We start from the raw sequence: 11,671 nt of genomic DNA, 5'->3' as shown, positions 1-11,671 counted from the left end.
CATTAGCAACAGAACTGGGACTAGAACACAGTCTAATGCTTTCTATTCCTGACTGGCATTTAAAAGTCAAAAACAACTATGTACTTGAAAATAATCTTCATAGAGCTAGAAAGAAAATAAATACCGTAGGCAGTTTATTTCACCACTGGAAAGATTCTTAAACTAAAATCTTCAAGTGCAGACATTCCATAGCAAAAGAGGACTGACTCCTAAACCTAGCAGAATGCTTGCATAGACAACATTTGCTATGCTAACTATAGTCCTTGCCATTATCTTTATCCTTGTGTCAGACTTGAAGGATCATGGTCTAGAATGGCATTTACCAAGATAGAAGGGAGTATCGAAAGTAAAAGGATACTGCTTTTGTGAAATCTATAATCAAGCTCAATTTGCTTCTGGATAACTTCCACATAAAGCTTTTCTGGGAAACTTTTCTCTGCATTAAGTTTAGCTACTGTAACTTAGGAATGCTCATCAAGACAAAACGTGCTCATTTTTCCTTGTGCTATTAAAGAACAAAGTTGAATTGCAAGTTTTATACCCAAAGTATTAAAATGTACATTTAAATCATTACTTTAAATATTGAGCTATTTTATTTCTTAGTAATGATTTTATGCTCTTGCAAAAAGAACTAGTCTAATCATCTTAGTTATCTTAATAGAGAAGCAGGGATATACTGAATTATCAACATTTTCTCCATTGCTTTAAATCTGGACATCAACAAATAAATCAAAAAACTGATTTGTAGTGTTTGCTGATTTCTGAAGTATAAATGCTCACACTGAAAATTTAACAATTGGATATCCTATTTGAACTGGCTCCTTGAACATTCCTGTAGAGAAGTACATAATTTGTAGGTACTAATGTTGACCACTTGGTAAGGTACACATGAATTAAAACAACATGGTCCTAAAGAAACATTTAAATGAACATAGTCAAATTCAAAATAGGAAATATAAATAGAGCAAAAGTTTTACAGTCTATTATTCACATCTTTGGCTTTCTAACTTTAACCTACCATTTACCAACTCTGTAAGTATTGCTTAGAAAACATTACAGCATACTTTAAACGGTTTGCAGAGAAATTGTGAGCTGCAGTTTCCATTAGGAAGGTCTACATGATGTTATATGAATGGAACCCAAACGTAACAAACATCATGATCTACATTTTTAACTAAGCTTGGATACCTGGTACACTTACAGGGAAAAGAAAAAACCAGACTCCTTTATAAGTTGCCATTTCATTAACTGCTTCTAGGTGTCTATAACTGTTTCATTTTCCCATCATATCTTTTATTTTTCCTTACTTTCTGGCTGGGTTGACTATCATATACCCAAGCTTATCGTCACAGCTGAGTATTGAGGAGGAGCTCAGGTACACAGTCAAATCCAAAGTCTAATATATAACTCAATATGGCATACTGCAAACAAGTCTTGCCATTTTCCTATACAGTATAAAGACTATGTAATTATTTATTATCACCTTACTAAACTATAATGGGAACTTTGGATCCTATCCCTATGCTATGGAATAGAGCTTCTACTTCTGCTGTGGGAGACTAATCTGTCACCAATTTTCCCAGTCAAGAATAGGAGACCTGATTACCAGCAGAGGCAAGGTTTTCATAGAACTTTGATTCACCTCACTAAAGTACTTAAAAAATAGTATAGTTATTTATACTTGTATCAAATTCTGCTATTAGAAATGGAAGCTCCAAGAGGACAGCAATTGTCTTATCCAATCTTTCCATCACTCTCACCCTCTAGGACAGTGCTACATAGAAAGGAAGAAATACATGTGTATTGAATTAAATTTCCCACAGCAGATGAGATTCATTGATGAGTGAATCATTTTGATGCACTTTGAAAACACTCTTTAGCAACAGATATGGAAGACTGAATGCATCCTTTTGTCAATCAAAAATAGCCTGGGAAAAATGCTTCAGTAGTGAGGAATAAGGTGGTTCCTAGAAACGAAGCACATACACTCTGGATAAAATAACATGGAGGAATTATTACTTCAAAAAACTTGCCTTAGGGCACATGAAATCAGTAGAAAAGAGGAACAGGAGAATAAATATACAGAGCAAGGCATTAAAGTGCCTATTTGAAGGCTTCCATAAATTTAAAGTTGTCGATGGAAAGCTTATATCATTTTCATATAAAATTTTTCTAGTTCACATGCCAACACAATCCCCCAAAAAACTTTTATCAACATTAGTAATGGACACTGAAACTAGACAGAGTATTCTCTAAAATTTATTTACAGTCAATAAATTAAAGAGCAAAATACAACCAGATTATAAACCTTGATCATATCCACATCAAATAGAACTGTCCAGGGAAACACTTCAGTCCCATAACGAACAATTGCTTTCTAATGCACTTAAGACATAACAGTCTATATAAAAGGCTTTAAACACACCAATCTAAAGCAAGTATTTTATATATCTCCATTAAAAACCATCAAATTCAAGACTGCTGTGGCAACACTGATTTTTAAAAATCTACAATGAATTTCATAATTACTTGAACTTTTTGTATTCAAATATTTTAAAATGTATCTCTATTTAGGAGTTCTCAGAAAAAAAATAATCCTATGATTTACACATTGGGTCAAGAGCTATCAGCCACCAGCATCAAAGTAACACATGTCCCATAGAGTGTTCAAATTGGACAAAGTAATTACACACCACAACAGCAACACTCAGTTATCAACAAGGAAGTATGCCCTCAACAATCATCAGTTTATAGGTTTCTAGTCAGGGAAGTAGGATGCTGGTTGGCAGGAAGTAGGGTCAAAGTGAAAATAAAGAATCTAAATGTTATTTAAAGCACCCATCATACTTAGGCACTCAAAAAAATATGGCAAGAAAAGTTGGTAAATTCCTTTCTAGCTTACACTCCATTTGTGCCATGTGAGATGTAAAGATAAGAGAAGGCAAGAGAACAAATGAGAATCATGGGATTTAAGGTTGCTAAAATATTTTATACAAGCTGAACTACTTATTTACTTTAGACGGTGGTGGTAAATGAGTGCTCTACCCTCCCTTGCCAATAAAGGCCATTGTGCTAAGATTTACCTTCCACACAGTTGCCAAAAATATTGTACTTATCAACTACATTAGAGGCTTCTTCGTATTTTAGAAATTACATTGGCTTTATTTAAAAAAAAGAACTTGGAAAAAATTAAAAAAAATTCACACCATACTTCACAAACTAGAAATGGCATTGTTTTGTGAGATCATATAAATTACATATTGGACTCAGGATGGGCAATTACATCCAACTGAAACAAAGAAAAATCTAGGGAAGCATTTATGTAAGTCAAAAATTTACTAAATTTCAAAAGCATAAGAGGAAAAGAAATTAAGAACCTTATTCAAAATAAATACATGGTGTCAACTGTTGTTTCATAGTTATGTGCTGAGCAAGAATTATAAAATTCATCCTCCAAGAGAACTCTGACTTCACAATCATCTAGGAAATATCTGGATAATCTATAGACTGCAGTTACATCCTAATATGGCCATTAGGTATGTTTTTAAAACTTAAAATCTTATAAAACTACACAAAATGGCATCAATGATGTAGTACAAACATGTTTTTCCACATACCTAAAAATTAATATTAGGTTCTCCAAAAGGAATACTACGCATCAGAAATACAACTAGATATGAAAACTTGTAACCCAAAATATAAATCTAGGCTTCCATAATAGTTATACTTTAACATTTCTTCATCTTCTAATAAATTATTCACTTTTATTTACGCATGTGACTGTATTGATTAAAAAAAAGTCATGGAATAAGTGAATTACGGACCATGAGAAGATTGATGAAAAAACTGGCATGAAGTCATTTTTTTACACAAGAAAAAACATTCACAAAAAAAAAAAAAAAATACTATGGACTATTGAATCTGCAAGATCTCATTTCAAAAGCTAAGCCAATATGAGTTCTAGGAATATAAAAGTCAAAAATGCAACTCTTTCCTTATACTCCCTAAGAAGCTGCCAAGCAGAGTTAAACCTCAATATTGAGGATTTCGTATGCCATGTTCCATGCCTGGAATGGATTTTTTCATGGCAGAATAATTAAAATCTTGAAAGATAGTGGTACAAAAAAACACTACTTGACCCTTTAGGTATTGCAGTGATAACTGGTTATGGCACCATGGGCTACAAACCATTAAGTCTTGCTGCCACCATTACCAAAGGCACTTGGATAATCTAGAATCCCACATTTGGCCAGAGTATAAACACTAATATAAAACAGTAATTGAAGGGTTAGCATTAAATGTGGCTAGCCTATTGGTTATTATGGTCTTAGGCTGACAGAAAAAGACCAGAACTGCAGATAATTATGTCGGGAAAGAGGAATCCAAACTTTTATCTTAAACACAAGATCAACAACTTGTTTTTGTCATAATGTCGAGGGATTTTTTTGGAAGAAAAAAAAGTGATGACTGCTAGGTTGGGCATCTCTTGTTATCTAATAACCAAAAAAATAAAAAGCAGCTATTTGGCCCAATTTAAATTACAACCAGTTACTAAATAGCAAGAAATGCTCCCATCCCTCTTGGTCATTACTGTTCAAGTTGTAAAATTATTTTGTGTATTCTGCCTACCATTTTAATAAGAATTTGAACTCATACACATTCATTTCTCATTTACAAATCCTCCTGCTCGGAATAATCTTGCCGAATTTGTATGCTAGACTAGTACGTGGACCCAGGCCAATATACCTCCAGTTTCGTTTGGTGCCATATATCATCCGTGTAACCAACAATAGGTTCTTTAAAAATTAGTTCATTTTTCATCACAACCATGTTGTTTCAACACATTTTAATTTTTATTCATTTTAACTGAATTTAACAAGTCAGCTTTTTCTAAACAAAATGGTATAAAAAAATCAGTATGCAACCATTATCTTCAGGTGCTCAGTAAATACAAACTTAATTCAGATATAAAAATTTTTAAAATGACTAAAAAATGTTTAAACAGTTCTATTTTGTGACTCTTTATAATCACTGAGCCCATGAAGCTCAAAGCCATACAAATCCTTGCACCAATAACAGTCATAAAAGCCCTGAACCTTTTAAAAACGTATACTTAGGTCAAAGCTCCAGGAGCCAGTAAAAACTGGGGAACACATGGGATTCAGAATACCCTGAGCACATACTAGTGCAATACCACGAAACATCCATAAACCTCCGTCCAGAAAGAGGGGTGGCGGTAGTGGCGGTGGTGGAAAAAAAATAAGCTAAGTAAAATCTGGCTTTATTATACAAGCATGAAACAAAATTCCTTTGGAACAATAATGACTTCTTCGGTGGACCTCCAGACCAGTGAGGTAGAGTCCAAAAGGGAGAAAACGGATCTGCCCCCTAGAGTCCAGGCGACTTCTGAGTCTGGGGTGAGGGCTGGGGGAAGGATGTGGTCCTGCCCCTTGGCGAGTCCAGGTGTGTCTCCTCCATCCTGCGGGATCCAGGTGAGGACGAAGAGGAGCGAGAGCCGGGTAGTCCTTCATCCCGGGACGGGGAGCGGGGGTGCGGAGAGAAGCAATCAGATGAACCTTCTTTGCCCATAAAGTGCACTAAGGGGACGCGGTCCAGGCCGGAATTGTAAACACTAGACTGACACTTGTTCATTTCTCCTGGCGGAAGCTCAGTCCCCAGGGGAGGCGGGGGAGGCGGCGGCGGCGGCGGGAGGCATCGACTCCTCGGGGTGAAAAGTGGAGAAGGACGGCGGCGGGGGTCCCACGAAGTGGAAGCGAAGGGCGCCCCGCTCGCGGCCGGCGCACGGGGAGAGGGACGGCGGCGGGAACTGCGGAGGGGTCGGCGGCGGGCCGGGGGGCCGGTCCGCGGGCCAGTCTCAGGACGTGGCCACCGGGAAGCGGCGGAGCCTCACCACGGGCTCCAGGTTGACTCGCAGGACCTGCTGGGCTCTGCGCCGCGCCGCCGCCAGGCTCCGCTCGCCCCACACGTCGTGGCCGACGCGGATGGTGGGGAAGGTGGTCAGCACCGGCGTGGCGGCTCTCCAGATCTCCTCCAGGGTCCGGCCGCCGAAGCGGCCCGCGTGGGGCAGCGGCGGCAGCTGGGGCGAGCACGGGGGCGCGGGCAGGCCGGGGGGCGGCGGCGGGGGCAGCGGCGGCGGCGGGGGCGCGGGCGGGGGCTGCTGGGGCAGCGGCGGCAGCTTCCTGACTCTCCGGGCGGCCGCGGCTCCGGCTCCTCGGCGCCTCCTCCTGGTGGCCGCTCCGGGGGCCGGCCGGCGGGACGGCGGCGACGGCAGCAGCGACGACGGCGGCTCCCCCCGGCGAGCGGGGTGGCTGTTGGCGGCGGCCGGGGGTCCCGGGGGGTCCGGGACCAGGGCCCGGCAGGACGAGTAGCCGTAGACGTCCTTGCTGCGGAGGATATGCGGGGAGAACTGGTGCTTGAGGCTGCAGAGGAAGCTCCAGAGCTCGGCGTCCGAGCTCATGAACTCGGTGCTGCGGGGCATGAAGAGCTTGAAGGCGTCGCCCAGCGCCTTGGTGCTGCCGGCCAGGGACAGCTGCGAGCGCGAGTACACCACCTTCTCCTCCCGCTCCGCCGCCAGCCCGTCCCCTCCTCTGGCCCGGGCGCCGCCGCTGCCGCCGCCCGCGGCCGCCGCCGGGGCTGCCTGGGGCCGCCGCCGCCGCCTCCTCACGCTGCGCCGCATGGGTGCCTCCTCCTCGGGACGGCTGCGGCCGCCGCTGGCTGGGCTGCCTCCCGCCCTCCCCCGCGTTGTCCTCCGCCGGGGCGGCGGTGGCTGCTGCTGTTGCCTCCCGCCCGGCACTTCTTTCGTTACTTTTCTCGCCTCCGCCGCCGCCCCTCCCCCTCAGCCGCCGAGGGCGGAGGACGCGGGTGGATATCCTGCCGCCCCGAACAAAATGGCGCCCGGCGCCCACCCCTGGGCTTTGTCATTGGACACCACCACCCGCTCCCCCCCTTTTCTTCTCTTTCTTCTCCCCCTCTCTTTCTTCCCCTTGCCCTCTCTTTCTTTAAATGTGTCCGCCCTAGGCTCCTCCCACTGTCGTACTGGCCCCACCCATTGGGTGCCCTCGTCAGAAAGGGGAGGGAAGGGGAAGGATGGGGAAGAGTCTAGGTCTAGGAAGATGGTGGCTGGGATGGTTGGGCATGATGGTGATGGTGGTGGGTGTTGGACCTAAGAGTCACCCGAAGTTGGGTGGCGTAGGTTCTGATGGCATGTCAAGAGTAAAGTATGTGCCAATCCCACTATGGCAAGGGAGGGTGGAAGTTACACCCCAGGTGAAGCATGAGTGTGGCTGGAATGCCACCTAGGTCTTCAGTCTGAAAGAAATAAAAGGGATAAGTCATAAAAGATCATTGATTTACAGCCGGAAGGGACATTAGAGATCATCTAGTTCAACTCTTTCATTTTATGGATGAAGAAACGGACTAGTGAGACTCAGGAGGTTAAATGACTCTCTCAAAAGCCACATCTGGATTCAAACCGTGGACAGACTTCTGACTCCAAACCTAGCATTCTTTCCAACCAATCCAAAAGTTTCAGCTATCAACAGAGTGGTGGAATTGGAATATCAATCACTCCCACACTAGGACATCGCATAGTTATAATTTAAACCACCTTCCATCCCCAAAGCCATTGTTATTATTTCTTGCTTTCCACCCTTCCTACACTTAGCTTTCCTATCTCCTAGTCATCTCAAGAATGGTCTAGTGGTCCAGAGACATTTAGTTGATCTTGTGAAATATAAGAAAAACTGTCTGACTTGATAAAAAAAAAGGGGGGGGGGCATTTCTTTTGTGAGATACCCTGCTTATCAAAAAGCAAGATGATAAATTTTCATGATCTAGAAAACTAAATTCTCTATAATAACCTTATTCAAGTAGAGAGGCATTTGAGAATTGAGAATCAATTATAATCGTTGACTCTATGTGACCAGTTTGAATCAATAAAATATTCTATTTGAAGATGTATCTGAAAACACTTCATACTTTGAAATTGTCTCCTCAAACCAATGTGGAGTATTATAGTCATGCATTTATTCACGTAGCTTCAAAAGGGAAAAAAAGCCCATCAAATTACTATTTTACAAAAAAATCCAGTATCATATAAAAAATTAGGGAAAAGTTTAAAATGCATTGTATCTTCAAAGTGGAGAGAAAGAGAAAAAAATTAGGATTCCAGCACTGAATAACGGAAATGAAACGGCAAAAGAGAAGAGTGCTAAAAAAAAAAAAAAAAGCTTAAAAGATTTTATGATATAATTTTTATTTATACTTTATTTTAATCAGAAGTAACTAGAAGTAGTTTAATTCTTTCACTTCAAGAATTCTCAGATTACAGTATATAGAGGTATGGTTGCATACCTAACCAGTTGGTTGGATGGTTGAATGATGTAGTTACAGTGAATAAGTTGTTCACTATTCAGATTCCAAATTGTAATGTGGAAAGATCTAAGAGACCATCTACTCCAACTCCTCATTTTATAGAGGAGGAAACTGAGGCTTGGGGAGGTTAATTGACTAATCCAAAGTTACACAGTTAACTAGTGTTGGAGCTGTGAGTAATTCTCAGGGCTCCTAGTTTCCTAGAGTCCATTGCTCTTTTCAGCACAGGATGATGATGATGATGATGATGATGATAATGATGATGGCGGCTTATATTTATCTAGCACCTTTTTATGTTGTTTGCAAAGCACTTGACATACATTATTTCATTTAATCCTCACAACTCTGAAGTAAGAACATTAAGTATTGCACGTGAGGAAAACAAAGTCAAGAGGGCAGTGACTTACCCAGGATCATGCATCTGGTAAATATCTGAAGTGAAATGTGAACACAGCTCTTCCCATCTCCCAGTCTAATATTCTATCCAGTATATTATACTCCTGTCACATCACAAGACTCCTAACTCCTAGGCTAATACTTCATTCACTAAAATCACAGTAACTTTCTGCAGATAGGTATTTTATAAACTCTTTGAGGAAGAAGATTCTAATTTATCACTGTGTCCCTCTGACATTGCCTTAAGAATACTAGATGCTCCAAAAATGTTTATAGAAAAATCATTTCCTGGAAAAGTACATACAAGTACACAAGATCATGAAACCAAGTTTGGAGATGACATCTAAAATATAATAGTTTCCTGTGCCCTTAAAAGGTCTCAATATCTCTTTCTATCACTATTCTCTCAATATTTCTGGGAATACATAGGAATATGAAATTTGAATAATTCCCATTGGGATCTTCCAGGGAACTGACTTTGAAAATCATCAGAACATAAGTCAGTGGAAAGTTAGGGGAATTTTATGAGGAAAGAAAAGGTCAAAGAGTTATATAGCACTGTTTTAGTTTTTCATTACAATCTTAAATCATGTTAATCTAATAAGTACTGCATATCCTTTTAAGAAATGTTTAAACCAGATTAAGCCTTATTTTAATGGAAATCAATATGTTAATATGTAGATATACATATAGACATCATTTGTGAAGTTAAACAATCTTTCATTGAAAGTTTAATTTCAGGAAAACATCTTTACAAATTACATTGCTGTCTAACCTTTGTTCAGTAGTAGTAGTAGTGGTAGCAGCAGCAGCATTAGTAGACATTTCTATGATGCTGTAAGGTTGACAAAGTGATGATATGCACATATGCTTATATCTTCTTTCTACCTAAAACCAAGCAAGATACTTTAATTCTTGGATACTTTTTTGTAACCAAGATCAAAATTGTTTTTAAATTGTAATATTGACTTTGGAATTTACCACTGTTTGTTCCCCTCAACTGTTCTTTTTTTTTTTCCCTTAGCATTTCCTCTTTTGGTACCTCTATTTCTTCTGCTGTTTCTCTTTATTAATGATTTAGAGTAGATATCTTGCAAATAGCCATTTGTCCATTTTCTAGGGACAAATAAAAATGGCAACAGAAAGAAAAAATGATTGATTTCTTTTACTAACTCTTAACCTCCTGGGGGAAGTCAAGATTAAGTAAATTCTATTCAACATACATCAAGCACCTACGTGTCATGCCTAAGGGATATATAAAAATTAGGCAAGATAGTTCCCTGCCTTATTCTCATTGAATTTAGTACCTCAGAGATTGGTGGAGCTTTCTGGAGGGATGATAATTTTGTTATATTTACTTGCAAGTGTAATTTGTATAAATTATGAATTTTATATGAAGTATAAACCATTTGTATGATTCCTAGAATTGTTCAGATTTTTTTAAAAGCATATACTTTGGTACTGTAAGGATCCTTGGTTTCATTAGGGATGGATTGGCACTGTTTCTTTTAAAACCAATTGTAACCACTGCCTGCCTTAGTAGACAGTCTTTGTGACTTGTTATGGCTAAAAAAATTCTTTATCAAGCTATTACAAATCTTGTTATAGATAAATAAATGGTGGGTATGAGAAGAAACAAGAATATCTTTTGTGCATGCTCTCTCTATATAAAGTTAGATAGTTTAAAAAGGAAACCAACCAGAAATCACACTTAAAAGCTCTAACTGAAAGATGAAAATTGAATTTTCTTTGTTGGCTATCTCAGCTAAACCATGCAGTTTTTGTGGAATACATTTATATTCATCAAAGAATGCCACTTGAGAATATTTATTATGCTTTCTGTGGTTTAACCAGTATCCTCTATGCCCTGTTTTCCACAATTAAACAATAATGATAAAGAATTTCTCAATTTTGGGCTTATATTTTATGCTTTAACCAAGTAAATAACACTTGATTTTATTCTAATCCATATTAAATATGTGATGTGACATAAATTGACAATAAAACTTTCAATTTTCCCACTAGTACTTTTCTGAAATAATTTGACTTTTTTGGCTCTGACTGTATCCATCTAGACCAATTTCCCACCTAATGCAACTTTTATAAGTAACCCTTCTATAGCATTCCTGATGATCACCCAGAATGACTGAGTGCCTCCAGTGATGAAGAGTTCATTACCTCACAAAGCACGGTTCCGTTGTTGGACAATGTACCTCAGAAGGTATCATTGTTGGACAAGCTGTACTTGTTAAAAAGTTCTAACAAGATGTAAGTTCTCATAATTTTTACCAAGTGGCTCTAGTTCTGCCTTCTGGCACAGCACAACACAAATTATACCTCCTTAGATTTTTGAAGAATGCTATCATGCCTCCCATGAATCTTCTTAAAACTAGACATAGCCAGGTATTTCAACCCTGTGTGTTTGTATAGTATGTGTGTGTACATGTGTATGTATGTAGGTACATACACACATACATATTCTGTGTGTGTGTGTGTGTGTGTGTGTGTGTGTGTGTGTGTGTGTGTGTCTTAAACTCACCATACTGGATGCCTTCCTCTTCTAGATGTCTTTCTTTAAAAAAAGAAATGCCACCCACTCAGAGTTAAATAAAATCTGAGAGGTAATTTTTAATAGTTTGAGATTATAATTTCCTATAATTTAGAAACTATAGTTCTATTATGTTAGCTTTTTAGCAGCTACTTCACATTATCAACATATTAAGTTTGTGGCCAACTAACACCTTTCTCCCAATTTTTTTCAGTGAACTACTAATAATCCATGTCTTCTTGAACTTCATACTTTTTTGGATGATTTTCTAAATTTAAATGTATTATATAACATCTTATGCCTCTTTTATGTATTTATGCTTTAGTTTGTATT

At 39.5% G+C, this 11,671-nt stretch overlaps 1 protein-coding gene across 2 annotated transcripts; it reads right to left on the bottom strand.

The window, feature by feature from the left end:
* Positions 1-5,875: 5,875 nt before the first annotated feature.
* Positions 5,876-6,697, bottom strand: CCDC71L (coiled-coil domain containing 71 like). Of its 2 annotated transcripts, XM_027838524.1 has the most exons (2): positions 6,206-6,697; positions 5,876-6,175 (listed from the first exon to the last, which is right to left on the bottom strand). In XM_027838524.1, the coding sequence occupies exons 1-2, from the start codon at positions 6,695-6,697 to the stop codon at positions 5,876-5,878; spliced, it is 792 nt and encodes a 263-aa protein (XP_027694325.1). The 2 variants fall into 2 exon arrangements, with proteins under 2 accessions (XP_027694325.1, XP_027694324.1); XM_027838523.1 differs by having other exon boundaries at positions 5,876-6,697.
* Positions 6,698-11,671: the final 4,974 nt, after the last annotated feature.

This window comes from Vombatus ursinus, unplaced genomic scaffold (assembly GCF_900497805.2).
Source record: "Vombatus ursinus unplaced genomic scaffold, bare-nosed wombat genome assembly UNPS02014830.1, whole genome shotgun sequence".
Classification (NCBI taxonomy): Eukaryota; Metazoa; Chordata; class Mammalia; order Diprotodontia; family Vombatidae; genus Vombatus; species Vombatus ursinus.
Note: the sequence above shows the minus strand (reverse complement) of the source record. Positions and strands in the feature narration are given on the sequence as shown.

Excerpts from the sequence above, each read along its gene's own strand:
- CCDC71L (XM_027838523.1), bottom strand. The coding sequence starts at position 6,697 with ATGCGGCGCAGCGTGAGGAGGCGGCGGCGGCGGCCCCAGGCAGCCCCG.